The sequence below is a fragment of the Mobula hypostoma genome, chromosome 20 (assembly GCF_963921235.1).
Source record: "Mobula hypostoma chromosome 20, sMobHyp1.1, whole genome shotgun sequence".
Lineage (NCBI taxonomy): Eukaryota > Metazoa > Chordata > Chondrichthyes > Myliobatiformes > Myliobatidae > Mobula > Mobula hypostoma.
The window spans coordinates 5957680-5985113 of NC_086116.1; the positions used below are offsets into that span (position 1 = coordinate 5957680).

The 27434-nt window shown below is 44.7% G+C and overlaps 1 protein-coding gene across 3 annotated transcripts in view; it reads left to right on the plus strand.

Moving 5' to 3' along the window:
* Positions 1–21750, plus strand: part of ints13 (integrator complex subunit 13) — a 74558-nt gene extending 52808 nt beyond the window's left edge. For all 3 annotated transcript variants that reach the window (XM_063072305.1, XM_063072306.1, XM_063072307.1), the window contains 4 exons: positions 11753–11983; positions 17185–17324; positions 20721–20856; positions 21422–21750. In XM_063072305.1, the coding sequence (XP_062928375.1) occupies positions 11753–11983; positions 17185–17324; positions 20721–20856; positions 21422–21461 (547 nt within the window). In that variant the 3' untranslated portion in view covers positions 21462–21750. The remainder of the gene's footprint in view (positions 1–11752; positions 11984–17184; positions 17325–20720; positions 20857–21421) is intronic.
* Positions 21751–27434: the final 5684 nt, after the last annotated feature.

Consider the following 27434-nt stretch of genomic DNA (forward strand, 5'->3'; position numbering starts at 1 on the left):
CTCTTGAAAGATATTCTACATCGCCCTCCAAGACAGAGATCACAGGGTCACCAGATGCCCCAGGGATTTTCAAAGGTGTAGTTTTATTCTCCCTTTCAAAACATGCATAAAAGGTGTTGAGCTCATCTGGGAGTGAAGTATCACAGCCATTCATGTTGTTAGATTTTGCTTTGTAGGAAGTAATGGCCTGCAAACGCTAGCATAACTGACGTGCATCTGATTCCATCTCTAACTTCAATCAGAGCTGTTTTCTTGCTCTTAAAACAGCCTTCCATGGGTCATACCTGGACTTCTTGTGTAGTTCTATCACAGTCTTGAATGCCACAGATCTAGTCCTCAGTAGACTACAAATTTCTTGGTTCTTCTGTGGCTTTTGGTTTGGATATGTCCGATATGTTCTCAAAGGCACACACACATCCACACAGGACTTGATGAAGTCAGAGCCAATTTAGATTTGTACATGAATCCCTGAGTATTGTTCAGTCCATCGACTCCGAGGCAGTTCTCTAAGCACTCTTCCACCTCCTTTGACTATACCACCTTGGTCCTCAAGAAGGTGTTGCAGCCTTTAGTCTCTACCTAATGTATGCCAGAAGTAGAAGCACAGCCAAGTGATCAGACTTCCCAAAGTGTGGGCGTGGGGTGGCATGGCATGGCATGGTAAGTATTCTTGAAGGTGGTATAGCAGTGGTCAAGTGTGTTGAGTTCTCTGGTTCTACAGGTGATATGTTGGCGATGGTTGTTCAGAGACTTCAAGCTGATTGAAATCCCCCACAATGATAGGGAAGGCATCCAGTTGTGTTGTTTGTGACTGCTGATCACGGAGCTCAGTTCTCCAGTTCCTACCTGATGTTGGCCTGAGCTGGAATGTACAGCACTACCAGGATGATGGCAGAAATCTCCTTCAGCAGACAAAATGGATATTTGATTGCTTGATGTTCCAGTTCGAGTGAGCAGGATTGAGACAGAACTGCCACGTCTGTGTACCACAATGAGTTGCTCATAAAACATACTGCACCTCCTCTATGTTTGAAAGATCGAATTCTCCTGTCTTTGCTGAAAACGTTGAAGCCATGAGGCTACCATGCTGTATGTGAAATGGCAAGTGTGTCAGATTTCCATGAAGCGAAGTATATAACAGTCCCTGATGCCCCTCTGGTGCCTCAGTCTTGCTTTGAGGTCTTCAGTTTTATTTTTCAGAGACTGTATATTCGCCAGCAGGGTAGTCAGGAAAGGGAGTCCATTCCAGAGACTGCATTCGCCAGCAGGATAGCCGGGAGTGGGAATCTAAGACCTCTGCATTTCAATTGTACCAGGAGCAAAATAGACCAGCTAGTTGAGTAGTGTTGTAGCAGCAACTTTGCACTCAATGTCAGTAAAACCAAAGAGCTGATTGTGGACTTTTGAAAGGGTAAGATGAGGGAACACACACCAGTCATAGTGCGATCAGAAGTGGAGAGTTAGCAATTTCAAGTTCCTATCTCTGAGGACCTAGTCTGGTCCCAACATATTGATGTAGCTATAAAGGAGGCAAGACAGCAGCAATATTTCATCAGGAGTTTAAGGAGTTTTGGTATGTCACCTAAAACACTCACAAATTTCTACAGATGTACCGTGGAAAGCACTCTAACTGGCTGCATCACCGTCTGTTATGGGGGGTGGGAGAGGCTGCTACTGCACAGAATCAAAGTTGCAGAGAGTTGTAAAATCGGTCAATTCCATCGTGGGCGCTAGCCTCGTCTCTGTTGTATCCAAGGCATCTTTAAGGAGCGGTACCTCAAAAAGGCAGCTTCCATCATTCGGGACCCCCACTACCCAGAACATGCCCTCTTCTCATTACCATCAGGAAGAAAATACAGAAGCCTGAAACACATACTCGGTGTTTAAAGAACAGTTCCTTCCCCTCTGCCATCTGATTTCTGAATGGACATTGAACCCAAGAACATTTCCTCACTATTTTATTTATTTCTGTTTTTGCACTACTTGTTTAACTATTTAATATATATATTTATTGTAATTCAGCTTTTTTTTCTATATTATCATGTACTGCATTGTGCTGCTGTCACCAAGTTAACAAATTTCACAATGTATGTCAGTGATAATAAAGCTGATTCTGATTCTGAGACCGGGGTGCCTTCTGTGCTTGTGTTTCCTTAAGGGGATTTGCACTGTGACCTAGTCTGCAGTCTGGGATCCGCTGATAGATTTTTTAAAGTGTTTTAAAACGATGCTGCTTACTGGGGGATCCACAGCTGTGACTGTGGATTCCAGCTGTAGTAGTCCTAAATGGGAATATTTGATGACTCGCATGCAGAGAGTCACCACTTGTCTGTGTCACCTTGCCATCTGTTAGCATCAACTTTATTTGCCATATATATTTATTTGTATTTGGAATTTGCTGTGGTGTGTTGGCATAACATGCAACAAAAAACAACAACTTTCAACCATTGTAAAAATAATTTTATTGTAGCGGTGTGCGACACACAGCGCTAGAATAACGACATATAGTCGGTGAGTTAGAGTTGCGATGAAAGAGGTTTATTCAAACTTTGCGGCCTCCTTTAAAGCCTTCCCGTTCCCGCCCTCCCCGGGCGGGACTGCATATTCCCAGACCCTTTCCGCGCGCAGGATTTTCCCCCTGCTGGTGAAGATGGCCTGGCGCCCTTTTTGCTGCCGGCCCTCTGCCTGCGCGTGCTGCTTCGTGAGCTGGTTCGTGTGCGCTAGAAAGTGGGTCGCCACATAACCCCCCCCCCCCCCAGAACTGGTGATACCTCCCCCAATGTCCACAGTCTGGATGGGCCTCTGTTTGGGAGGTCTGCCTCTGCGCCACGGTGCCTGAGCCTGGACCGGCTGCGCCAAGTCCACATGGGCCGGTTTGAGTCGGTCCACTGTGAAAACCTCCTTTCTCCCCCCAATGTCCAGCACGAACGTGGACCCGTTGTTCCTGATCACCTTAAACGGCCCCACGTAGGGCCGCTGTAGCGGTGCCCGGTGTGCGCCCCTTCGTACAAAAAGAAACTTGCAGTTCTGCAGGTCTTTCGGTACGCAGGACGGGCTCTGTCCGTGCTGTGAAGTGGGGATGGGAGCCAGGTTACCGAGCCTCTCCCGTAGTCTGTCCAGGACTGCTGTGGGTTCTTCCTCTTGCCCCCCTTGGGGCTGGTATGAACTCTCCTGGGACGACCAGGGGTGCGCCGTACACCAACTTGGCCAACGAGGTGTGCAGATCCTCCGTGGACGCCGTGTGGATTCCGAGCAGGACCCAGGGAAGTTCGTCCACCCAGTTAGGCCCTTCCAGGTGGGCCATGAGAGCCGACTTCAGGTGACAGTGGAAATGCTCCACTAGTCCGTTCAACTGTGAGTGGTAGGCAGTTATGTGGTGTAGCTGTGTTCTTAAAAGGCTGGCCATAGCCGACCACAGGCTGGAGGTGAACTAGGCGCCTCTGTCGGAGGTAATGTGGGCTGGTACCCCAAAGCGGGCTACCCAGGTTGCGATCAGTGCTCGGGCGCAGGATTTGGAGGTGGTGTCGGTGAGCGGGACTGCCTCTGGCCATCTGGTGAACCGGTCTACAATAGTTAGGAGGTACCGCGCTCCTCGCGACACTGGCAAGGGCCCCACAATATCCACATGAATGTGGTCGAACCTCCGGCGGGTGGGTTCGAACCGCTGCGGCGGAGCCTTGGTGTGCCGGTGCACCTTGGCCGTTTGGCACTGCATGCACGTTTTGGCCCATTCACTGACCTGTTTACGAAGTCCATGCCACGTGAACCTGTTGGAGACCAGCCGGACGGTTGTCCTGATGGAGGGGTGCGCTAAGTTGTGAATGGATTCGAAAACCCGCCGGCGCCAGGCTGCTGGGACGACGGGGCGGGGTTGGCTGGTAGCTACGTCACACAGTAGGGTCCTCTCACCTGGGCCTATGGGGAGCTCTTGGAGCTGCAAACGGGAGACTGCAGTTCTGTAACTAGGGATCTCATCGTCTGCCTGCTGTGCATCCGCCAGTGCTGCATAGTCCACCCCCTGGGACAGGGCCTGTATGGTCGGTCTGGATAGTGCGTCTGCCACGACGTTGTCCTTTCCAGAGACGTGCCGGATGTCCGTCATGTACTTGGAGATGTAGGACAGATATAGCTGCTGGCGGGACGACCAGGGGTCGGACACCTTAGTGAACGCAAAGGTAAGTGGTTTGTGGTCCGTGAACGCGGTAAAGGGCCTACCTTCTAAGAAGTATCTGAAATGCCGGATTGCCAGGTATAGTGCCAATAGCTCCCAGTCGAAAGCACTGTATTTGAGTTCTGGTGGTCGTAGGTGTTTGCTGAAGAACGTCAGGGGTTGCCAGCGACCCTCGATGAGTTGTTCCAGCACTCCACCGACTGCTGTGTTGGATGCGTCCACCGTGATAGCAGTAGGAACGTCCGTTCTGGGGTGCACTAGCATCGCGGCGTTTGCCAAGGCTTCTTTGGTTTTAATGAAAGCGGCTGTGGCTTCTTCGTCCCAGGTAATGTCCTTGCCCTTACCCGACATCAGGATGAACGGGGGGGCGCATGATTCGGCCTGCTGAAGGGAGGAAACGGTGGTAGAAATTCACCATACCCACGAATTTCTGCAGGCCTTTGATTGTGTTGGGTCGGGGGAAGTGGCAGACGGCGTCTACCTTGGCAGGCAGAGGGGTTGCCCCGTCTTTAGTAATCCTGTGGCCCAGGCAGTCGATGGTATCGAGTCCGAACTGGCATTTGGCTGGGTTGAATGTAAGGCCAAATTCGCTCAGCTGGGAGTAGAGTTGACGGAGGTGGGACAGATGCTCCTGCCGACTACTGCTGGCTATGAGGATGTCGTCCAAATAGATGAATGCAAGGTCCAGGTCGCGTCCCACCGCGTCCATTAGCCGCTGGAACATCTGTGCGGCATTCTTTAGACCGAACAGCATTCAGAGGAATTCAAAAAGTCCAAACGGGGTGATGAGTGCTGTTTTGGGGATGTCGTCCGGATGTACTGGGATTTGATGGTATCCCCAGACGAGGTCTACCTTGGAAAAGATCCTTGCACTGTGTAGGTTTGCTGCAAAGTCTTGAATGTGTGGCACAGGGTAGCGGTCTGGTGTTGTAGCCTCCTTCGGTCTGCGGTAGTCACCTCAATGTCTCCAGCCCCCCTTTGCCTTGGGCACCATGTGCAGGGGGGAGGCCTATGGGCTGTCGGACCGTTGTATGAACCCCAATTCCTCCATCTTCTTGAACTCCTCCTTCGCCAGTCAGAGCTTGTCCGGGGGAATCCTTTGAGCACGGGCGTGGAGGGGTGGTCCCTGGGTCGGGATGTGATGCTGTACTCCGTGTCTGGGCATGGCTGCCGTGAACTGCGGTGTCAGAACTGATGGGAAATCTGCCAGGACCCTGGTGAATTCGTCGTCGGACAGTGTGATGGAGTCCAGGTGTGGGGCTGGCAACTTGGCTTCACCCAGGGAGAACGTTTGAAAAGTCTTGGCGTGGACTAGTCAATTCCCTTACAGGTCGACCAGCAGGCTGTGGGCCTGCAGAAAATCCGCCCCCAGGAGTGGTTGGGCCACAGCGGCCAGTGTGAAGTCCCACGTGAACCAGCTGGAGCAGAACTGTAGCCACACTGTGCGGGTGCCGTAGGTTCGTATTGTGCTGCCATTTGCGGCCCTCAGGGTGGGTCCCGGTTCTCTGTTGTGGGTGTCGTAACTCGTTGGAGGTAAAACACTGATCTCTGCTTCGGTGTCGACCAAAAAGCGGCATCCCAACTGCTTGTCCCAGACATACAGGAGGCTGTCCTGATGGCCAGCCGCCGTAGCCATCAGCGGCGGCTGGACCTTGGCGTTTCCCAGGAATTTGCAGGGTGGTCTACAGCGGCGGGCCTCTGTGCCCCACTGCTGGTGGTAGAAGCACCATTGTTCGTTGGGCTCTGCTGCTGGGCCTGGGCTGGTCTGCCGTTGGGCACGCGGCTTGGTGATCTGTGCGACGGACGCCCCTCTCCCCTTCTTGGCATTCCACAGCATATCTGCCCGGGCCACCACCTTCCGGGGGGGTCGCTGAAATCTGCGTCGGACAGCAGCGGGCATATGTCCTCGGGCAGTTGCTCTAGGAACGCCGCTCAAACATGAGGCAGGGTTTGTGACCTTCAGCCAGGGCCAGCATTTCGTTCATTAATGCTGACGGTGGCCTGTCTCCCAAACCATCCAGGTGCAGTAAACGGGCAACTGGTTCGCACCGTGAGAGTCCAAAAGTCCTTATGAGCAGGGCTTTGACTGCTGTGTATTTGCCGTTCTCTGGGGGCGACTGTATAAACTCCTCAACTTGTGCAGCTGTCTCCTGGTTGAGGGAGCTCACCACGTAGTAGTAACAAGTGGAATCCGAGGTTATCTGCCGAATGTGGAATTGCGCTTCTGCCTGTTCGAACCATAAGCGGGGTTGCAGCATCCAGAAGCTTGGCAGTTGTAACGAAACTGCGTGAACAGATGCGGCGTCAGTCATCTCTGGTCCAAATATCGTTTGGGCCGTCGGGGTCACCAATTGTAGCGGTGTGCTACACACAGCGCTAGAATAACGGCACGTAGTCAGTGAGTTGGAGTTGCAATAAAAGAGATTTATTCAAACTTTGTGGCCTCCTTCAAAGCCTTCCCGTTCCTGCCCTCCCCAGGCGGGACTGCTGTGGGGGATGCATATTCCCAGGCCCTTTCCGCGTGTGGGATTTTCCCCCTGCTGGTGAAGATAGCCTGGCGCCCTTTTTGGGGCCGGCCTCTCTGCTGGCCTGTGCTGCTTCGTGAGCCGGTTCGTGTGTGCTAGAAAGTGGGTCGCCACAATATAAAAGTAAGCTTGGAGGTTAAAGTGCAGATATGGAATAAAATGTGCTTAAACTCATAAAGACCATTGTGTATTTCCAATGTAAACAGCAGTATTAAATTGGGTTAGTGTTTACAGTTCAGTGACGGGGTGGCAGATGATCAGATTAACTGCCTAATGGTATGAATTTTCTGTTTTAATAGCCCTATGGTGTTTCCCAGAAGGGAGCTTTTGCCGGGTGGGTCGTGTCCATAATGCTTTTGCCTGCCTGGTTCTTTGTCCTGGACACATACAAGTCCTGCAGTGATGGTAGGCTGCAGCCAGTGACCTGTTCAGCTGATCTGATAGTTTGTTGTAGTTTTCGTATGCTGGGAGAGGATGCTGCACCAAACCAGACAGTATTAGTTGATGTGAGGATGCTCTCTATGATGGCCATGTAGAATTGCATCAGTATGTTCCGGGGAAGATGGAATTTTACCAACTGCTGCAAGGAGTACATCCTCTGCCGTGCCTTTTTGTTATTGAAAGAGGTATGGTTCTCCCACGAGGTTCTGTGAAATCACGATGCCCAGGAACCTGAATGTTGAAACAGTTGTTGATAATAGTGGATGAAAAGGAGACTAACTTCAGGAGAAATATATATACATCTCCATGGTTTTGAGGGCATTCATCTCAAAGTTGTTGCGATTGCGCAAAGCACTAACCTGTGTACTTCCTGGTGGTACGAGGATTCCTCTGCTCTAGTGATTAATCCAATAACAGTGGTGTCCTCCACACTCCCGGTTGTTGGTGTACAAGGAAAATAAAAGAGGGGAGCGAGTGTTAACTGAGCCGAATGTGGAGATGTTCTTACCTAGTCTCACAAACTGCTTCCTGTCACAAAATAAGTTTGTGATCCAGCTACAGATGGAACCATGAGCTTGAAAGCTGCGCCTCCCATCAGTGGATGCTACATGTATTAAATGACAAAAGAGTTGGTGAGAATAAATAAAAACAGGAAAGGCATCTTACTTCTTACTTTTTTCCATCTTACTTTGAAAAATCCAACTATATCCAATTTCATTGCTTTTTGAAACACTCATTTTTTTTCTCCCAGTGCTTGCAGTGCTTACAAGTTTTTTTTCTGAACTTTCTGTAGTTGTGGAAGTAGGAGAGTTTTCAATGCCTTCCTGCCCTCCCCCCTCCATCCATGGCAACTAACCCTTTTTGTGCTAAATGTAGCATTTTGTTCCACACTTTTGATTGTTTCTGTGATTTCAATTCCTTATTGCTTATCTACCATCCATCTGAGAGGCAAGTTGTCTTCATTTCTAATCAGTCAGTATTTGTGCCAATTTAATGTTCAAAGGTTCAATTCAATGTCAGAGAAATGTATACAATATACATTCTGAAATGCTTTTTCTTCGCAACCATCCACGAAAACAGAGGAGTGCCCCAAAGAATGAACAACAGTTAAATGTTAGAACCCCAAAGTCCCCCCCAGCTCCCCTCCCTCCCGCGCATAAGTGGCAGCGAGCAAAAATCACCCCTCCCCCACCGGCAAAAGAAAAGCACTGAGCACTCAAGAGTGAGCAAAGCAATAGCAAAGACACAGACTTGCAGTTACCCCAAAGGCTTTGCGTTTTACCCGATATATGACATACCACAGGCTCTCTCTCTCTCCCCCTAATGAGGGAGAGGAAGGTGTCTCTGTTTTCCTAGCAAGTGGGGAGACATAACAAACAACTGGCTGGTTTACGATGTTAAAAGTCCATTACGTTGCTTTTTCCGAGCTCTGTGCCTGAAAATCGCAAAGATCTCGGGTCTCCAGGCACATAATCGCAGATATCCCAACTCCTCCGACAACACACGGGTCTCCTGCTGTGACACTGACCCTCGATCCACCCATCTCCAGAGCCCCGAGATCTTAGGTTTCCAAATCTGAGCCCTTGGTGTGCAGAACAACGGCCGGTTATGAAACCACGAGAGCGGGTCCCATTCCCGCAAAGAACCAAAGTCAGCGTGTAACTCCAGGTCAGGGTCTTCAAAAAAGGGAAAAATAAAGATACTAAAGATGGAAGTAGAGCTGTTTCCGAAGTTGCAAGCAGAGGAGTCGCCGTTTAGCGCCATCATGTCGATGGCATTATGACAGGAAATATGGTAACGACCTATTTTGAGTCAAACAAAAATTTAAAATGATTACACTTGACTCTTCTGATGAATATCAGGAAGGAGTTAGCTTAGTAACATGGTATCATGTCAACGACCTTTCCCTCAATGTCAGTAAAGCAAAAAAGCTAGTCAATGACTTCAGGAGGGAGGGGGCAGTGCCCAAGTTCCTCTCTACATCAATGTCGTTAAGGTTGAGAGGTTCACGTTCCGAGAAATGAACATCACCAATTGCCTGTCCTGGTCCAAATATGTTGATGTCATGGTTTAAAAAAAATAGCTCACCAACGCCCCTAGTTCCTCAAGAGGCTAAAGAAATTTGGCATGTCACCGTTGTCCTTTACCAGTTTTCATAGAAAGCATCCTGTGTGGATGCATCACGGCTTTGTATGGCAACTGCTTTGCACGTGACTGCAAAAAAAACTACAGAGAGTTGTGGACACAGCTTAGCTAAGCACGAAAGCCAATCTCCCCTCTATGCACTCTGTCTGTCTATGCTACTTGCTGCATCAACAAACAGCCAGCATAGTCAAAAACTCCAGCCGCACTGGACATTCTCTCTCCTCTTCCATTGAGCTGAAGATGCAAAAGGCAGAAAGTGCATATCACCAGGCTGAAGGACAGCTTCTACCCTGTTGATAGAATATGAGACTAAATAGTTCCCTGGTAGGATATATTGGACATTTGACCTCATAATCTACCTTATGATCTTGCAATTATTGCTTGCCTGCATTACACTCTATTCTGTATTGCTATTGTTTTACCTTTTGAACAAATGTACTATGTAGTGATGTCATCTTATGAACAGTATCCAAGACAACCTCTTCACTGTGTCTCAGTACATCAGACAATAATAGACAAATTCCAGTTCCATTGAAACTGATTCTTTCATCAGACAAAAGTTTGTGAACAGAGATTGGTTTCATAAATTGAATTGATATTTTTCCAATATTTCAATTGCCTTCATTCCAGTCAGGACTCAGAGTGTTAACATAAGTGGCATAAAAAACAGTTCGTATAAAAGCCAGTGTAGTTGAGGTAGAAATAGTTTTACGTCTCTGATCATTCACCACCATCTCTGGAAAGCGGTGGTTCAAGACAATACAGTAGTGCTAGAATTTTATCTATTTCTGCATAAGTATGACCTAAAATGTGATCAGATCTTCACATAAAGTTCTAAAACTAGGTGGAGCACCCAATTAAATAAATAACACAAAAACATCATACTTGTTTATTTATTTATTGAGAAGAAAGACCCAATGTTGTGTGCTTTTGTTGGAAAAAGTATGTGAACCTTTGCTTTTAGTAACCCCCCCCCCCGCCCCTTGTGCAGCAATAACTTCAATCAAACATTTCCAGTACTGTTGATCATTCCTGCACATCGGGTTGGAGGAACCTTAAGCCATTCCTCCTTATAAAACTGCTTCAACACCGAGATGTGGTGGGCTTCCTTGTATGAGCTGCTTGATTCAGGTTCTTCCACAACATTGCCATAGGATTAAGGTCAGGACTTTGACTTGGCCATTCCAGAACACAAATGTTCTTCTTTTTAAACCATTCGATTGTTGATTTACTCTTGTCTTTCGGATCATTGTCTTATTGCATTATCCAACTTCTACTAAGCTTCAGGTAACGGACTGCTACCCTGACGTTCTTTTGTAAAATGTCTTGATACAATTTTGAATTCATTGTTCCCTCAACAATTGCAAGCTGTCCAGGCCCTGAGGCAGCAAAGCAGTCCCAAACCATGACCTATGCTTCACAGTTAGGCTGAGGTTTTGGTGTTGGTGTGCAGTGCCCTTTTCCCTCCAAACATAGCAATGTGCATTTCTGCCAAAATGTTCAACTTTTGTCTCATCTGTCCACATAACATTGTTCCAGAGGCATTGTAGAACATCCAGGTGTTTTTTTTCAAACTTGAGATGTGCAGCAATGTCTTGTTTTGGAGAACAGTGGTTTCCTTTGTGGTGTCCTTCCACAAGCACCATTTTTGTTCAAAGTTTTTCGTGTAGTGGATACATGAACAGAGACTTCAGCAAGTTCTAGAGATTTTTGCTGTTACCCTTGGGTTCTTTTTCACCTCCTTCAGCATTGCACGTTGTGCCCTTGGTGTGATCTTTGCAGGATGCCCACTCCCAGGGAGAGTAGCAACTGTACTGAGTTTCCTCCATTTGGAGACAATTTCTCTTACCATGGACCGATGAACCCTTAGCTCTTTAGAAATGTTTTCATAACCTTTTCCAGCTTCATGCATCTGTACAATTCTTAGGCCTTCTGAAATTGTTTTGATTGAGGCCTGGTGTACATAAACAGATCATCTTTGAGACTTTGTGTGTCTTTTTTATAGGTCAGGGCACCTCTACAATCCACATCTCTAATCTCATCTCATTGCTTGGTACACTTGACTCCAAATAGCTTTCGTAGAAGGCATTGCCCCAGAGGTTCACATACTTTTGTAACAAACACATGTAATACTGGATCATTTTTCTCAATAAATAAATGAACAAGTATAATGTTTTTTGTGTAATTTATTTAATTGGATTCTAGTTTTAAGACTTGTGAAGATCTGGTCACATTTTAGGTCATATTTATGCAGAAATAAAGAAAATTCTACAGGGTTCAAAACTTTCTAGCACCACTGTATACGTGGTCTCTGCTCAATTATATGTTCAAATGTAGCATTAAAAAATTTGTTGATGTAAGGTCATACTATCATAACACTTTTGCATGAATTAAGTAGCAGCATTCTGATATTGGTTTTGTTGTTTTATGCCAGTAATTTGTCATGTGTTCTGAACCCTTTCTCTTACAGGGATGAACAATACAGGGTAATGTGGAACGAGTTAGAAACCCTTGTAAGGGCACACTTGAGTAACTCTGAGAAACATCAGCGTGTACTGGAGTGCTTGCTGGCCTGTCGGAGCAAGCCTCCAGAAGAGGAGGAGCGTAAAAAGAGTCGCAGGAAAAGAGAAGATAAAGAAGATAAATCTGAAAAATCAGCAAAGGAATACGAGTCTGACAAATCTTGGCAAGATTCTGAACGGTGAGTGCATTATCTAAATGAAGAGGCTATGGAACTGTACTGAGAAGAGCGTTGAATAGAACGCTCCACTAAGAGGAGAAAAAAATAATTCCTTGGTGCCCTACACAGTGAATGTAGGCACTGAGAAGTGTGGTAAAAAGGGATCTGGGAATGCAGGTACATACATAATTCGTAAAGAAAGCTCTTTGGCTCATTGGCCTTCATAAATCAAGGTATTGAGCGCAGAAGCTGGGATGTTATGTTGACGTTGGTGAGGCCTAATTTAGAGTATTGTGTGCAATTTTGGTCACCTACCTACAGGAAAGATGTTCGTAAGGTTGAAAAAGTACAGAGAAAACTTACGAGGGTGTTGCTGGGTCTGGAATACCTGCATTATAAGGAAAGATAGAGTAGATTAGGACTGTATTCCTTAAAACGTAGAGGACTGAGAGGAGGTTTGATGGAGGTATACAAAATTGAGGGGTGTAGATAGGGTTAATGCAAACAGACTTTCTCCACTGAGGTTGGGTGGGATGACAACCAGAGATCATGGGTTAAGGGTGAAAGGTGAAAAGTTTAAAGGGATCATGAGGGGAAGCTTCACTCAGAGTGCCATGAGAGTATGGAACAAGCTGCCAACACAAGTGGTGCTTGCAAGCTCAATTAAACGTTTAAGAGAAGTTTGTATAGGTACATGGATGGTAGGGTTATAGAAGACTAGGATCCTGGTGCAGGGCGATAGGAGTAGGGAGTTTAAGTGATGTCCACATAGACTAGATAGACTAGACCTACTTCTCATTGACTTTAAATTTGGGATTACTTTTATTTTAAAATACTTCTGTTCAATCTTTTTTTCAAATAACATGATTTGTTTTACATAACTTCCATTATATTGCAGACAGAAAAATCTTAACAGTAGGTTATTTCACCCTGCTTAACCTTTCCAGTTGTGTTGCCCAAAGGGCACTAGTTGGCGATTTAAAGTAAAAGCAGAAAATTCTGGGAAAACTCAGCTGCTCGGGGACTGTGTGTGAAGAGAAAAGGCATGTTAATGTTTCAGACTGATAATTTTTTATTAAACTAGGAATGGTTAGAAATAAAACAAATATATGTTTCTGGGAGATATGGGGGGTGGGGAATGAGAGCTCGGGGCAGATTAAACAGATAGAAACATAGAGAATAGGTGCAGGAGTAGGCCATTCGGCCCTTCGAGCCTGCACCACCATTCAGTATGATCATGGCTGATCATCCAACTCAGAACCCTGTACCAGCCTTCCCCCCATACCCGCTGACCCCCGTAGCCACAAGGGCCATATCTAACTCCCTCTTAAGTATAGCCAATGAACTGGCCTCAACTGTTTCCTGTGGCAGAGAATTCCACAGATTCACCACTCTCTGTGTGAAGAGGTTTTTCCTCATCTCGGTCCTAAAAGGCTTCCCCTTTATCCTTAAACTGTGACCCCTCGTTCTGGACTTCCCCAACATCGGGAACAATCTTCCTACATCTAAGCCTATCCAATCCCTTTAGAATTTTATACGTTTCAATCAGATCCCCCCTCAATCTTCTAAATTCCAGAGAGTATAAGCCTAGTCGATCCAGTCTTTCATCATATGAAAGTCCTGCCATCCCAGGAATCAATCTGGTGAACCTTCTTTGTACTCCCTCTATGGCAAGAATGTCTTTCCTCAGATTAGGAGACCAAAACTGCACACAGTACTCCAGGTGTGGTCTCACCAAGGCCTTGTACAACTGCAGTAGTACCTCTCTGCTCCTGTACTCGAATCCTCTTGCTATGAATGCCAGCATACCATTCGCCTTTTTCACCGCCTGCTGTACCTGCATGCCCACTTTCAATGACTGGTGTATAATGACACCCAGGTCTCGTTGCACCTCCCCTTTTCCTAATCGGCCACCATTCAGATAATAATCTGATTTCCTGTTCTTGCCACCAAAGTGAATAACCTCACATTTATCCACATTAAATTGCATCTACCATGAATTTGCCCACTCACCTAACCTATCCAAGTCACCCTGCATCCTCTTAGCATCCTCCTCACAGCTAACACTGCCGCCCAGCTTCGTGTCATCCGCAAACTTGGAGATGCTGCATTTAATTCCCTCGTCTAAGTCATTAATATATATTGTAAACAACTGGGGTCCCAGCACTGAGCCTTGCGGTACCCCACTAGTCACCGCCTGCCATTCTGAAAAGGTCCCGTGGGGGGTGGAGACCAAAATGTTTAAACAGTTGCAATTTGTGATTTCAAAATCAATCACTTCTAAGTGTCAGTACATTCAATGAGAGTTGTTAGCTAATATAATAACATTCCAATAGGACTATTCAGAAATCCCAAAGCTCAACAAATGGCACACCCAGGTTCATGGGAAAATAGATTATACCGTATTGGCATATTTTTTAAAAGGAATTTAGTGTGTTTCATATTATTAATAATATATATTATAATATTATACAGAATATATTAATATGAAATATATTAAATAATATTCAATAGCCCAGAAAATCTGCCAGTTCAAAGTCTCGAGTGTGTGGATATTACAGAATTTCCTTTTAAGTATTTTGGTGTTTTTATTAAACACAAAATACTCTGCAGATGCTGAGGTCAAAGCAACACTCACAACACGCTGGTGGGACTCAGCAAGTCGGGCAGCATCCGTGGAAACGATTAGTCAACGTTTCGGGCCGGAACCCTTCGTCAGGACTGAAGAGGGAAGGGGGCAGAGGCTCTATAAAGAAGGTGGGGTGAGGGTGGGAAGGAGAAGGCTGGTAGGTTCCAGGTGAAAAACCAGTAAGGGGAAAGATAAAGGGGTGGGGGAAGGGGAAGCAGGGAGGTGATAGGCAGGAAAGGTGAAGAAGGAATAGGGGAAAACACAATGGGTAGTCGAAGGAGGCGGAACCATGAGGGAGGTGATAGGCAGCTGGGGAAGGGGGCAGAGTGAAATAGGGATAGGGGAAGGGGGGGGGAGGGAATTACCGGAAGTTGGAGAATTCTATGTTCATACCAAGGGACTGGAGACTACCTAGACGGTATATGAGGTGTTGTTCCTCCAACCTGAGTTTAGCCTCATCATGGCAGTAGAGGAGGCCATGTGTGGACATATCCGAATAGATGGTCATCTATTGCATCTGGTGCTCCCGGTGCGGCCTCCTCTACATCGGTGAAACCCAACACAGATTGGAGGACCACTTCGTCGAGCACCTCCGCTCCGTCCGCCACAACAGACAGGATCTCCTGGTAGCCACCCACTTCAACTCAGCTTCCCATTCCTTCACCCTTCCTGCCTATCACCTCCTTGCTTCCCCTCCCCCACCCCTTTATCTTTCCCCTTAGTGGTTTTTCACCTGGAACCTACCAGCCTTCTCCTTCCCACCCTCCCCCCACCTTCTTTATAGGGCCTCTGCCCCTTCCCTCTTCAGTCCTGACGAAGGGTTCCGGCCTGAAACGTTGACTAATCGTTTCCACGGATGCTGCCCGACCTGCTAAGTTCCTCCAGCGGGTTGTGAGTGTTGCTTGGTGTTTTTATTCATTTCAGATAAAACTTTTAGATTAGATTTTTATTCTTAGCACTTTTAGAGTAAGTTTATGTTCATTTAAGGTTGTATTTGGTAGGAAGAAAGATGCCTTTTTTTTTGCATTTTTCTTACTTTTCAATTATCATTTTTCATGCTTTTGGCATGTTTTACTACCTGACCCTATTCCTTGCGGAAAACAAGGTCTTGATGTATGTCCTGTCAGTATGCCAAATATATAAAGCGCACATACCCATAATGCACCTTGCTCCAGTAAAAGATGCCTAGACAAGGACTGTAGAATGACTAGCCCCTGGAATACCTGATCAATAGAGCATTGTTAAGATATGGTCATTCACAAGGAGATTAATATGTTCTAACTGAAGAAGATTAATGTATAAGTAATCCAATATTTAAAGTAGATTAAATTACATTAATATTGTTGCTTCTGCTGTAAGCCGTTTGCTTCAGTGTCTCTGTTCACCTAGAGGGATACAGCACTCTAAGGTACCTTAAGCTACATTGGAATAGATCTGGAGTTGGAACAAAGACTGTGTGACTACCTCTTTTATTAGACACTAACAAAGCAGTGTTCACACTCCGTTCCTACTTCCCTGAAGACTCATAGGAATTAACCACATAATGTGGAACACAGGGGAAAATATTTCTGAGAATTTGAAATGACGAGAAAGAGCTTGTACTTGCTGCATTTCTTTTTACTATCTGCTCCTTCATTCTTTGTATATGGTTCAAAAATAAACTTTATTCATGATAAGTGAAAACAAAAGAAGAAACGGTGCAAATCTTCATGGTCAATGCCACCATAACACCATAGCCCTTATGCAGCCCCAAGGTGATAAACTGTTTTGTGTCTGAGGGGCATCCCCATACAACTCAGTCCCTTCATGTGCAGAAGCGGAAGGAGCCTAGACTGTGGTCCTTCCCCACAGAGCCTTTGCACTGGCTGCACTGAGCTTCAGTGCATCTCTCAGCACACACTCTGCAGCCTGGAAAGTGCCAGCTGGCAGCATTCTCTTACAGACCTCTTGTTGTGCAGGAAGACCAGCAAGTTTTGGCCCCATCGCTCTTATTTGTCCCTGTATGCTTGGGATCAGGACAAGTATATAGCCTCTGTTAAAGTAACGCCTAGTATTAGGTCAAGCTTGCTGCTCTGAGAAACATTTTAGGTCACCATTACCTAAGTAGCAGATTAATAATCCAAAACTAAGATTAAACTTCTCCAATAGATGGTTTTGAAATGATAATTTGTGAAAATGTGTCAAAAAAAAGGTCTGAGAAAATTGGTGTTTTGTTGTAAACACACAGAATATACGGATGGCATTTGGGAAAAATACTACTCTGCTGGTATGCCTGCATGTGTCAGCACTCTTATACCATATGGTTATAGTCTTTCAGGAGTGAGGAGAAGGAAATAAATTTTGGCCAAATCTCAAAAAATTATTGTCATCTGACAGCTTCTGTTCAATCCTTAGCAATGTCATTATTAGGATTTGACCTATTTCTCCTCCATTGTAACATAGAGATTCTCTGATTCTACAACTGTTTAGTGTACATTTACCGTAATTTCACATTGACAGGAGTGAATTGTGTTAACGTTCACAGCAAAATGTGAATGGTAACACAATTTAATCTTATCTGTACACTAATGAAAGTTTGAATTTATTTGTAAAGACAAAAGGGAGCACTGGAACGAGAAAAAGATGAAGTGGCTGAAGCTGAGATAATCAAAGACTCTCCTGACTCCCCTGAACCACTGAACAAAAAACCACGGGTTAGTGTAGGGGAAACACCGCCTGCAGAGAAGGTTAAAGGTGAGTTGACTTTGTATTTAAAGCAGCAGGTACTTAATGTGTCATTTAAGCGTGACATCACAGTAGATTCCAGTTGATTGGACCATCAGTTAATCGGGGCAGCCACCTGTTTGGGACAACTATTAAAGAACAGAAACTAATGAAGAAAATAGCCAGGATTCCCTTCGTTTATTTGGGACACTATGATGCTCAGTTGGAACAGGAGACAGATAATGAACAGCTTCTAACTGGCGTCATTCACATGCACTTATGTGATCGTTTAGACACTACACTGTACTTGATACAAAAAGTTTTTAAATAGTGTCAGTTTGTGTTCAAAAAGCCGTGATTTTTGCCACTGATTGTTGCTAAGAAATAAGCAGTAAGGCAATTCGGAACTGTTTTACTCACCACAATTTCAAGCTTTCAGGCTTGGAGGTGCGAGAGATGGCAGGAGTGAAATTGAAATGATTTCACTACTTCAAGTTAGGAACTATAAAGAATTTGAAGATATAATCAGTTTGAATATTACAATGAGAATGAAGATTTGGAGGATGCAATTGTTGAAAACATTGTGTGAAGGCCGTCCTTTATCTGCACTAGGTGCCTGCATTGATTTTGTTCATTTACAGTCATGGCAGCCTACAATTCCTCTGTCGATAACTATTAAGAACTAATACATAGTTGTACAATATTATAGTGTATTGTCGGTGTTCTAATTTGTTCTGTATTTCATTTAAATACATCATTTGTTGACTCAGTTAAAATTGATTTTTTTTATCCTTTTTAACTATTTCCATGAAACTTTGGCTAATTGGGGCTACTACTTAACTGGGCAAAGATGTACTGGTCCTGATTTGTCCCAATTAACCAGAATCCACTATATATAAAAATGCTTTGACTTTAGTTTTTCTAATGCATTATAAAGTTATAGGTAGATAGATGGATACTTTATTGATCTCAAAGGAAATTATAGTATCATGGTAGCATTACAAGTGCCCAGATATGCAAAAATACAAATATTAGAAGAGAAGTAAGAAAGAATGAAAAATGTTACTTCAAACAGGAGTGGGTCATCACTTCCCCAGCTATAGGTTGACTCATTATAGAGCCTGATGGCCGAGGGTAAGAATGACCTCGTATAGCGCTCTTTGGAGCAGCGCAGTTGTCTTAGTCTATTACTATAAGTGCTCCTCTGTTAGCCAAGGTGGCATGCAGAGAGTGAGAAACACTGTCTAGAATTGCCAGGATTTTCCGTAGGGTCCTTTGCTCTACCACAGCCTCCAGTGTGTCCAGTTTGACTCCTATAAACAGAACCAGCCTTTCTAAACAGTTTATTGAGCCTGTCGGCATCACCCATGTTCATGCCATTGTCCCAGCAAATCACCGCATGGAAGATTGTACTGGAGACAACAGACTGGTAGAACATGTGAAGGAGAGGCCTGCATACTCCAAAGACCTCAGTCTCCTCAGGAAGTAGACGTAACTCTGGTCCTTCTTGTACACAGCCTCAGTGTTGGTGCTCCACTCAAGTCTGTCATCCAGGTGCACCCCCAGGTACTTGTAGATCCTTACCATATCCGTATCCTTACCGTCAATAGTAACAAGGAGCAGTACAGGTTTAGACTTCCTCAAGTCCATCACTATCTCCTTTGTCTTACTAATGTTGAGCTGCAGATGATTCCCCTGTGGGGTCCCAGTGCCGCTTATAGCCATGCATAACATACAGCTCTGAAGCTGCACAAACTGTGGTCCAGGACTATGGAAGTGCCACTCTACATTGAACAGAGCTTTTTCCCCAGCAATGAGGGCTGTATGAGGACTTGAGAAATCAAAAAACATGATCCTCGCAGAGCCAAATGGGAGTAGGCTCTGTCCAGCAGGTAGATGATAGCATCGTCAACTCCAGTGTGGCAAACTGGTAGGCAAATTGCAGGGGATCAAGAGCTGATCTGCCCAGAGTTTGGAGATGAGCCAGGACCAGCCTCTGTAGGGTCTTCATGATGTGTGAGGTCAGGGTCACTGGATGGTAGTCTTTCAAGACTTTTGGTTGTGGCCGTTCTTGGGTACTAGGTCCACACATGATGTTTTCCACAGTCGGGGCCCTTTCCAGGCTGAGACTCAGATTGAAAATGCTCTGTAGAATCAGCACACTCCTTCAGGACCTTGCAGTTCACACCATCTGGGCCCAATGTTTTGCCATGTCTGGGTTTCCCCAGACTCCTTCTCACCTGCTCAGTAGTGAAGGTGAGTCCATGACGACTGGGGAGTTGGTGGAAGATGGGGGCTGGGGAGTGGTGGATGAAGATCGGGATGATGGCAGTTGGTATATGGAGGTGTGGATGATAGGTGCAGAGCAAGGAGGAGATGTAGACAGTGGTAGCCTGTGTTGTTCGTCCTTGTGTGGAACAGGAGGGAGGAGAGGAGGCATTGCTGCTTAGGGAGTATTGGGTGCCTCAGCACCTGGACTGGTGTGCTGAGGAGGGCAGTTGTCAAACCTATTGAAGAATTGGTTTAACTCATTAGCCTAGTCATGGCTGCATTCTGAGGCTCTGCAGCTAGGCTGATTGAAGCTAGTGATGTTCTTTCTTCATGCCTGTCCTCATCTCCCGTATGCTCCTCTGTTCAAGCTTTTCCTCCTCCTTTAGCCACCATGATCTTCTCCTTTGGCTCCCTTTGCATCTTTCAGTTCCTCCTTGTCTCTTGATCTAAGAGAAGAGCCTTTAGTTCGCTGGAGACCCATGGTTTGCTGTTAGGGAAGCAGTGACCTGTCCTTGATAGTATTAGAAGCTGATGTAGCCAGTGATGCAATCAGTAAGTCTGTTAATGTCCTCCCCGTATGGTTCACAAAGCAAAGCATTGTAGAGGTTTAGTCTACATGGAGCTTCAGGGAAGCACTGTAAAGTCACTTTAGAGGAAGCGGATGTTTAAAATGGATCACAAGTGCAAATGGTCAATTTCCTTTACAGATATGTACAGGAATATATAATCCAGAAAACATTGAAACTGCTATTACAGAACTGCAAAATAGGAAGTTGGGTGTTAAACAGGAAGTGCACAGATGCAAGAGCAGTGTACTAACTACACAGTTTCTGGTATTGCGATGTATTGAACAGAAATTGGGATGAGGGCGATGATGATCAATAGATACAAGTGAATGGGTTACTGGCTCTTGCTCTCGCCTCTGTCTCTAATGTCATCTTTGAGGGCAGAACAGTGGTGCAGATGGATGAGCCAGATACAACCCTCCCCTGATGGGAATATGCTGAAACTTTAAATTCTGAAATTATAGACTGATAAAAATTCGCTGAGTGTTTGAGGGATGAGAGGGCTCAAGTTGGAGATCATTTGTGTGCACTTGTCCTGTTTTAAATGGGTAGTGATCTGTTCTCCTCTTTCTGTCACAACAATCTCCAGGTCCAGTCTCTTTGCTCACCCTATGGACAAATAGGATCAATACAGCAAATTCAAGAAAGCATCAGGAATTTGCTGGCCGTTTGAGTTCCATTAACAACAAAGCTGAATTGTACCAACATCTCAAGGAGGAAAACGGGTCAGTAGCATGTTCTATATTGGTTTAGCAATTTTGAGTTGCTCCTTGTACAGTTTAAAAAAAAAAGCTAAATAAGTTCTCAAAGACTTAGTTTTTTTTATATTTAGTGTAACAAATCATATAGAGTCAACTCCAATAATTTACACCACCGTTCAAAAATGCAGTGGTTTGGCATCTGATTTACTGGATTCCCCATCCCCACACTCCCTTAGATCGCTGTTGTCCCTCTGCCCTTATTCCCTTTAAACTTGCCGAGGCTCCCTATTCCCATGTTCCCTCTAAACTCGCTGGCATCCCATTCCTGTGCTCCATTTCATTACCATACTCCATTTAAATACCAGCTTCTTGGGAAAGTATATTATTATGTAAAACTTAAAAACTGATGAATTAGAAATATGTATTTTGTCAATGGGAATATAGCAATATATGGGAAACTGTTAGTCTGGCATTACCCAAGTCCCAAGTGAGCTAGATTATTAACTATTATAAAATATTGTATGCTGTAATATGAGCTCATTTCTTTGTGACATGGTGTCATTGTATTGTGCTCCTTTGTGTCTCGTAGAATGGATACACACGAAAACGGTAAAGCCAGCAGGCAGTAAGGAGAAGCTTCACCCAAGCTGCTTCAAAAGTTCCTAGTCAGTTGGCATGCTATTTTTGTGGGAATTCTTAATTTACAAACCTGAAGTATTTAAAGAAAATTGAGCATGACCTCCCAAAATGCACCTGTTGAGAGACTTGTGACAAACTGTATGAAATTTTCAAACTGGATCAAGAAGAATTTTACTTTGTTGTCATTTTTTACTATGAAATTTGTCAACATTTTTAGACTTATTACATTGATTAAAAAATAAACATTATGCTTCTACACAAATTTAATATTTCTGTTTGTTAGAATTGTTCTTGAGCATGTTCTGCAGTCACACACTATGTCTCATAAGGTAGTTTGCCATTGTACTACATCTAACTTCCCATTTTGTTACTGAAAGTAGTCCCCTAAATTTATCTTTGGTTTTGGGATTAGCTGATGTAGTTGCTGTCCATTTAGGTGCATTCTGATGATTCACAGCTTGTGAATAATTTGACTCCTTTAAAGGGTATTAATCTTGATGGAGCACTGGGGTCACGTGAAGGGCAGTTGTTTAGCAGTCCTACAGGTCATTGTCATCCTGTTTTGGCAATTCTTCAGGATGAAGAAGTAATTCGAGTTTGGTTTTATGGGTTCTGGAGTGGCTGATGAGGTCAGTCTGGGAATTGCAGGCTCTTCCACAGTGGAACAGGAGATGGCTTTTAGAATGATTGAGTGGGTGGTTTACAAAGTGGTGAGCTCCTTCTGCTTATGCAGGACCCAAGTGTGGCCCTGAGGTTTTCAATATCAACCTGAATGTTGCTTGTCATGTTGAGTGTCATGGGCCAGAAGTCACTGGGGAAGTTTACCAGTGTGGTTATGTATCATGTTGGGTCTTTCTTGCCACGATGGAATCTGAATTTATAACATCTTGTCTGGTGCTATAATTAGGCTGTAACTACTTTGTGTCTGGTAAGCTATTCTGAGAATTTTATATACACATTAGTCTTAAAAGCCAGTTTTTATTTCCTTGAACTTAAAATGTGGAGTGCTCGTACTGCAGAAAGACAGTTATAAAGATGCAAATTATCAAACATAAAAATACCTAATTTACATGGGTTGGGATTTTTTTAATGGAAATCCTTGTCATAGAAAAACACAGCAGAGAAACGGGCCCTTCGGCAAATCTAGTCCATGTCAAAACCATTTAACTTGCCTACTCCTGTTGACCTGCACCCAAACTACAGCCCTCCATACGCTGACCGTCCATGTACCTACCCAAACTTCACCTAAACTTTGAAATCAAGCTCACATGCACCACTTGTGCTGGCAGATTGGTCGACACTCTCACAACCCTCTTGAGTGAAAAAGATTCCCCTCATGTTTCCCTTAAACTTCTCACCTTTCACCTTTAACTCGTGACCTCTGGTTGTAGTACCACCCAGCCTCAGTGCATTTACCCTGATCTATACCCCTCATAATTTTGTATATCTCTATCAAATCTCCCCTTATTCCCCTGTGCTCCAGGAAATAAAGTCCTAACCTTTTCAACCTTTACTCAGCTCCTCCAGTCCTGGCAATCTCCTTGTAAATTTTCTCTGTACTCTTTCAACCTTATTTACATCTTTCCTGTAGTTAGGTGACCAAAACTGCACACAATGCTGCAAATTAGGCCTCACCAACATCTTATACAACTTCAATATAACATCCCATCTCCTATACTCAGTACTTAGATTTATGAAGGCCAATGTACCAAAAGCTTTCTTTACGATCCTATCTACCTGTGATGCCACTTTCAATGAATTATGGACCTGTATTTCCAGATCCCTTTGTTCTACTGCATTCCTCAGTGCCTTACTGTTCACTGTGTAAGACCTACCCTGGTTGAACCTACTGAAGTACCACACCTTGCACTCTTCTGGATTAAATTCCATCTGCTACTTTTCAGCCCACTTTCCTAGCTGATCCAGATCCCTCTGCAAGCCACAATAGCCTTCCTCGCTGTCCACTACACCACCAATCTTGGTGTCATCTGCAAATTTGCTGATTCAGTTTACCACATTATCATCCAGGTCATTGATATTGATGACAAACAACAATGGACCCAGCACCGATCCCTGCGGCAGTCCAGTAATCATAGGCCTCCAGTCAGAGAGGTAACCATCCACTACCACTCTCCGGCTTCTCCCACAAAGCCAATGTCTAATCCAATTTACTATCTCATCCTGAATGCTGAGTGACTGAACCTTCTTGACCAGCCTCTCATGCGGGACCTTGTCAAATGCCTTACTAAAGTCCATGTGGACAACATCCAGTGCTTTGCTATCATCAACTTTCCTGGTAACTTCCTCGAAAAACTATAAGATTGGTTAGACATGAACTACCATGTACAAAGTCATGTCTATCCAAATATTATATGTCTGGTCCTGTAGATTACCTTCAATAACTTTCCCATTGCTGATGTCAGGCTTACTGGCCTATACTGTAATTTTCTGGTTTCTATTTGGAGTCTTTTTCAAGCAGCGGTGTAAGATTGGCTATTCTCCAATCCTCTGGTACCTCTCCTGTCATTAAGAATGATTTAAATATCTCTGCTAGGGCCCTGGCAATTTCTGCATAACTCCTGTAGGGTGTGAGGGAACACCTTGTCAGGCCCTGGGGACTTATCCACCCTGATTTGCCTCAGAACAGCAAACACCTCCTGTGTAATCTGTACAGGGTCCATGAAGTTGATGCCACTTTGCCTCACTTCTAAAGAGTCTTGTGCCCATCTCCTGAATCAATACAGATGCAAAAGATGTGTGCAACACACGCAAAATGCTGGTGGAACGCAGCAGGCCAGGAAGCATCTACAGGAAGAAGTACATCAACATCTCGGGTCGGGACCCATCGTCAAGACTAACGGAAAAAAGAGGTAGTAAGAGATTTGAAAGAGGGTGGGGGAGACCTGAAATGATAGAAGAACCTGTTTTCTATCATTTTGGGTCTCCCCCTCCCCCTGCCTCTTTCAAATCTCTTACTATCCCTTTTTTCCGTTAGTCCTGATGAAGGGTCTCGACCCTCAGATGTCGATGTACTACTTCCTGTAGATGCTGCCTGGCCTGCGTTCCATCAGCATTTTGTGTGTGTTGCTTGAATTTCCATCATCTGCAGATTTTCTCGTGTTTGCAAAAAATGTATTTAAGATCTCCCTCATCTTTTTTTGCTCCACACATGGATTACCATTCTCATCTTCCAGAGGACCAATTTTGTCCCTTTTGCTCTTAGTCTATCTGTAGAATCCCTTATGACTCCGTTTCACCTTGTCTGCCAGGGCAACCTCATACCTTCTTTTAGCTCTCCTGATTTCTTTCTGAACCGTTCTCTTGTATTTCCGAAACTCCATAAGCACCTCATTTGTTTCTACTTGCTTATACCTGCTATGCACCTCCCTTTTTTCCTTAAACAGGGCCTCAATATCTCTTGAAAACCAAGGTTCCCTACGCTTGTGATCTTTACCTTTTATTCTGACACATACAAGCTTTGTACTCTCAAAATTTACTTTTGGCGTCTTCCCATGTACCTTTGCCAGAAAACAGCCTGTCCCAATCCACACTTTCCAGATCATTTCTGATGCCATCAAAATTAGCTTTTCTCCAATTTAGAATCTCAACATTACTTTGTGCATTATGATCACTAGATGCAACGTGTTCCCCTACACAGATTTCTGTCACCTGCCGTGTCTCATTCCCTAATAGCAGTTTAGGTATCACACGCTCTCATTGGGACTTCTATGTACTGATTAAGGAAACTTTCCTGAACACATTTGATAAACTCTATCCCATCTAGTCCTTTTACAGCACGGGAGTCCCAGTCAATATGTATCACCTACTATAGCAACTTTGTTACTTGCAACAGTCTGCGCTCTACAAATTTGTGCCTCTAATTCCCACAGACTGTTGGGTGGCCTGTAATATAGCCCCATTAACATGGTGATACCTTTCTTATTACCTCACTAGACAAGTTCTTCAGTCTGTCCTGTGTGTGGAAAGTAGACGTTGTGCTGTTCTTCTCTGGGTGTTAAGGTACTTGGTACATACAGTAGAGGGCATTTCATTCACAGTTATGATGACAGGAACGTCAGGAATGAATATGGTTAACTTCATTGGACTTACTCAAATGTAATTGATAATTTGAAAGCTATCATTTGTATATATTCTTTAAGAAAATCCTTTGCTACCTGAATACATATACATATACACACACACTCCCCCTCCCCCTGCCCCCATCCTCCACCTTGCCCCCCACCCTTCCCACTTTCATCCTCTCTCACCCCCCACCTTAAAAACACAAGAGCACAAGAGATTCTGCAGATACTGCAAATCCAGAGCAACACACAAAATGCTGCAGGTTCGGCAGCATCTATTGCGGGGGGGGCGGGGGAGCGCGGGGAGGTGGAATATACAGTCAATGGTTATGGTCAAGATCCTGATGAAAGGTCTCAGCCCAAAATTTACACCATTATTAATCAGGAACGGATCAACCTCCACATTAAATATACCCAGTGACTTGGCCTCCATTGCCATCTGTGGCAAGAAATTCCACAGATTTGTCACCACCTGGCTAAAGAAATTCCTCCTTATTTCTGATCTGACGCTGTGCCCTCTGGCTCTAGACTCTCCCACTATAGGAAACATACTCTCCATGTCCACTCCTGCTAGGAGATCCCCCCCCATTCTTCTAAACTGGCCCAGATCGATCAAATACTCCTCATACATTAAGCCTTTCATACACAGGATCATTCTTGTGAATCTCCACTGTACTCTCTCCAATGCCAGCACATCCTTTCTTGGATAAGAAGCCCAAAATTGCTCACAATGCTCCAAGTGCTCTCTGATCAATGCCTTATAAAGCCTCAACAATAAATCCTTGCTTTTGTATTCTAGTCCTCTCAAATGAATGCTAACTTTGCATTTGCTCTCTTCACGACTGACTCAAGTTAATCTTTAGGGAATCGTGCACAAAGGCTCCCTAGTCCCTTTGCACCAACCATACACTTCCCTGCACTGTATTCCATCTGCCACTTCTACACCCATTCTCTTAATCTGTCCAATCCAAATCCTTTTGCAGACTGACTCCCTGCTTCCTCAACACTACCTACCCCTCCATTTTGTATCGTCCACAAATTTGGCCGCAAAGCCATTTAATTCCATCATTCAAATCATTAACATATAACGTGAAAAGAAGTGATCCCAACAACAACCCCTGCAGACCACCACTCATCACCAGAAGCCAACCAGAAAAGACCCCCTTTATTCCCACTCTTTGCCTCTTGCCAAGTTAGTCAATCTTCTATCCATGTAATATCCATGTATCTTTCCTGTAATATCATGGTCTATTAAGTTAAGTAGCCTCATGTGGCATCTTCTCAAAGGTTTCTGAAAATCCAACTAAAGAACATCCTTTGACTTTCCTTTGTCTGTCCTGCTTGTTACTTGCTCAAAGAATTTGAGGAAAGGAAGTTTAAGATTTGTTACCCAGACCTTAGGCACAAAGCCATTTAACATTTTTAAACTATTCAAGCTATTGAAGAGGACTCTTAGAGGCAGTATTTACAAGCATTTAGAGAAACATAGGCTGATTAGGGATAGTCAGTATAGCTTTGAGAGGCAGGTCATGTCCCAAGAGCCTGATGAGGGAACTTGACTTCTTGGAGTGAGACTCCCGAAAGGAAATGACAAAACAAATTGAAGGTAGAGCAGTGGATGTGGTTCATGTGGACTTTAGTAAAATGTTTGACAATGTTCCCTATGGTAGGCTTACGCAGAAAGTTGGGAGGCATGGGATCCAGGGAAATACCCCTGTGGGTTCAGAATTGGCTTTCCATAAAAGGCCGGGGGGTGGTAGTAGATGGAGTGTTTTCTGCCTGGAGGTTGGTGACCAGTGGTGTTCTGCAGGGATCTGTTCTGGGACCTCTGCTTGTTTTATAATTGACTTGGATGAGAAATTGGAAGGGTAGGTTAGTAAG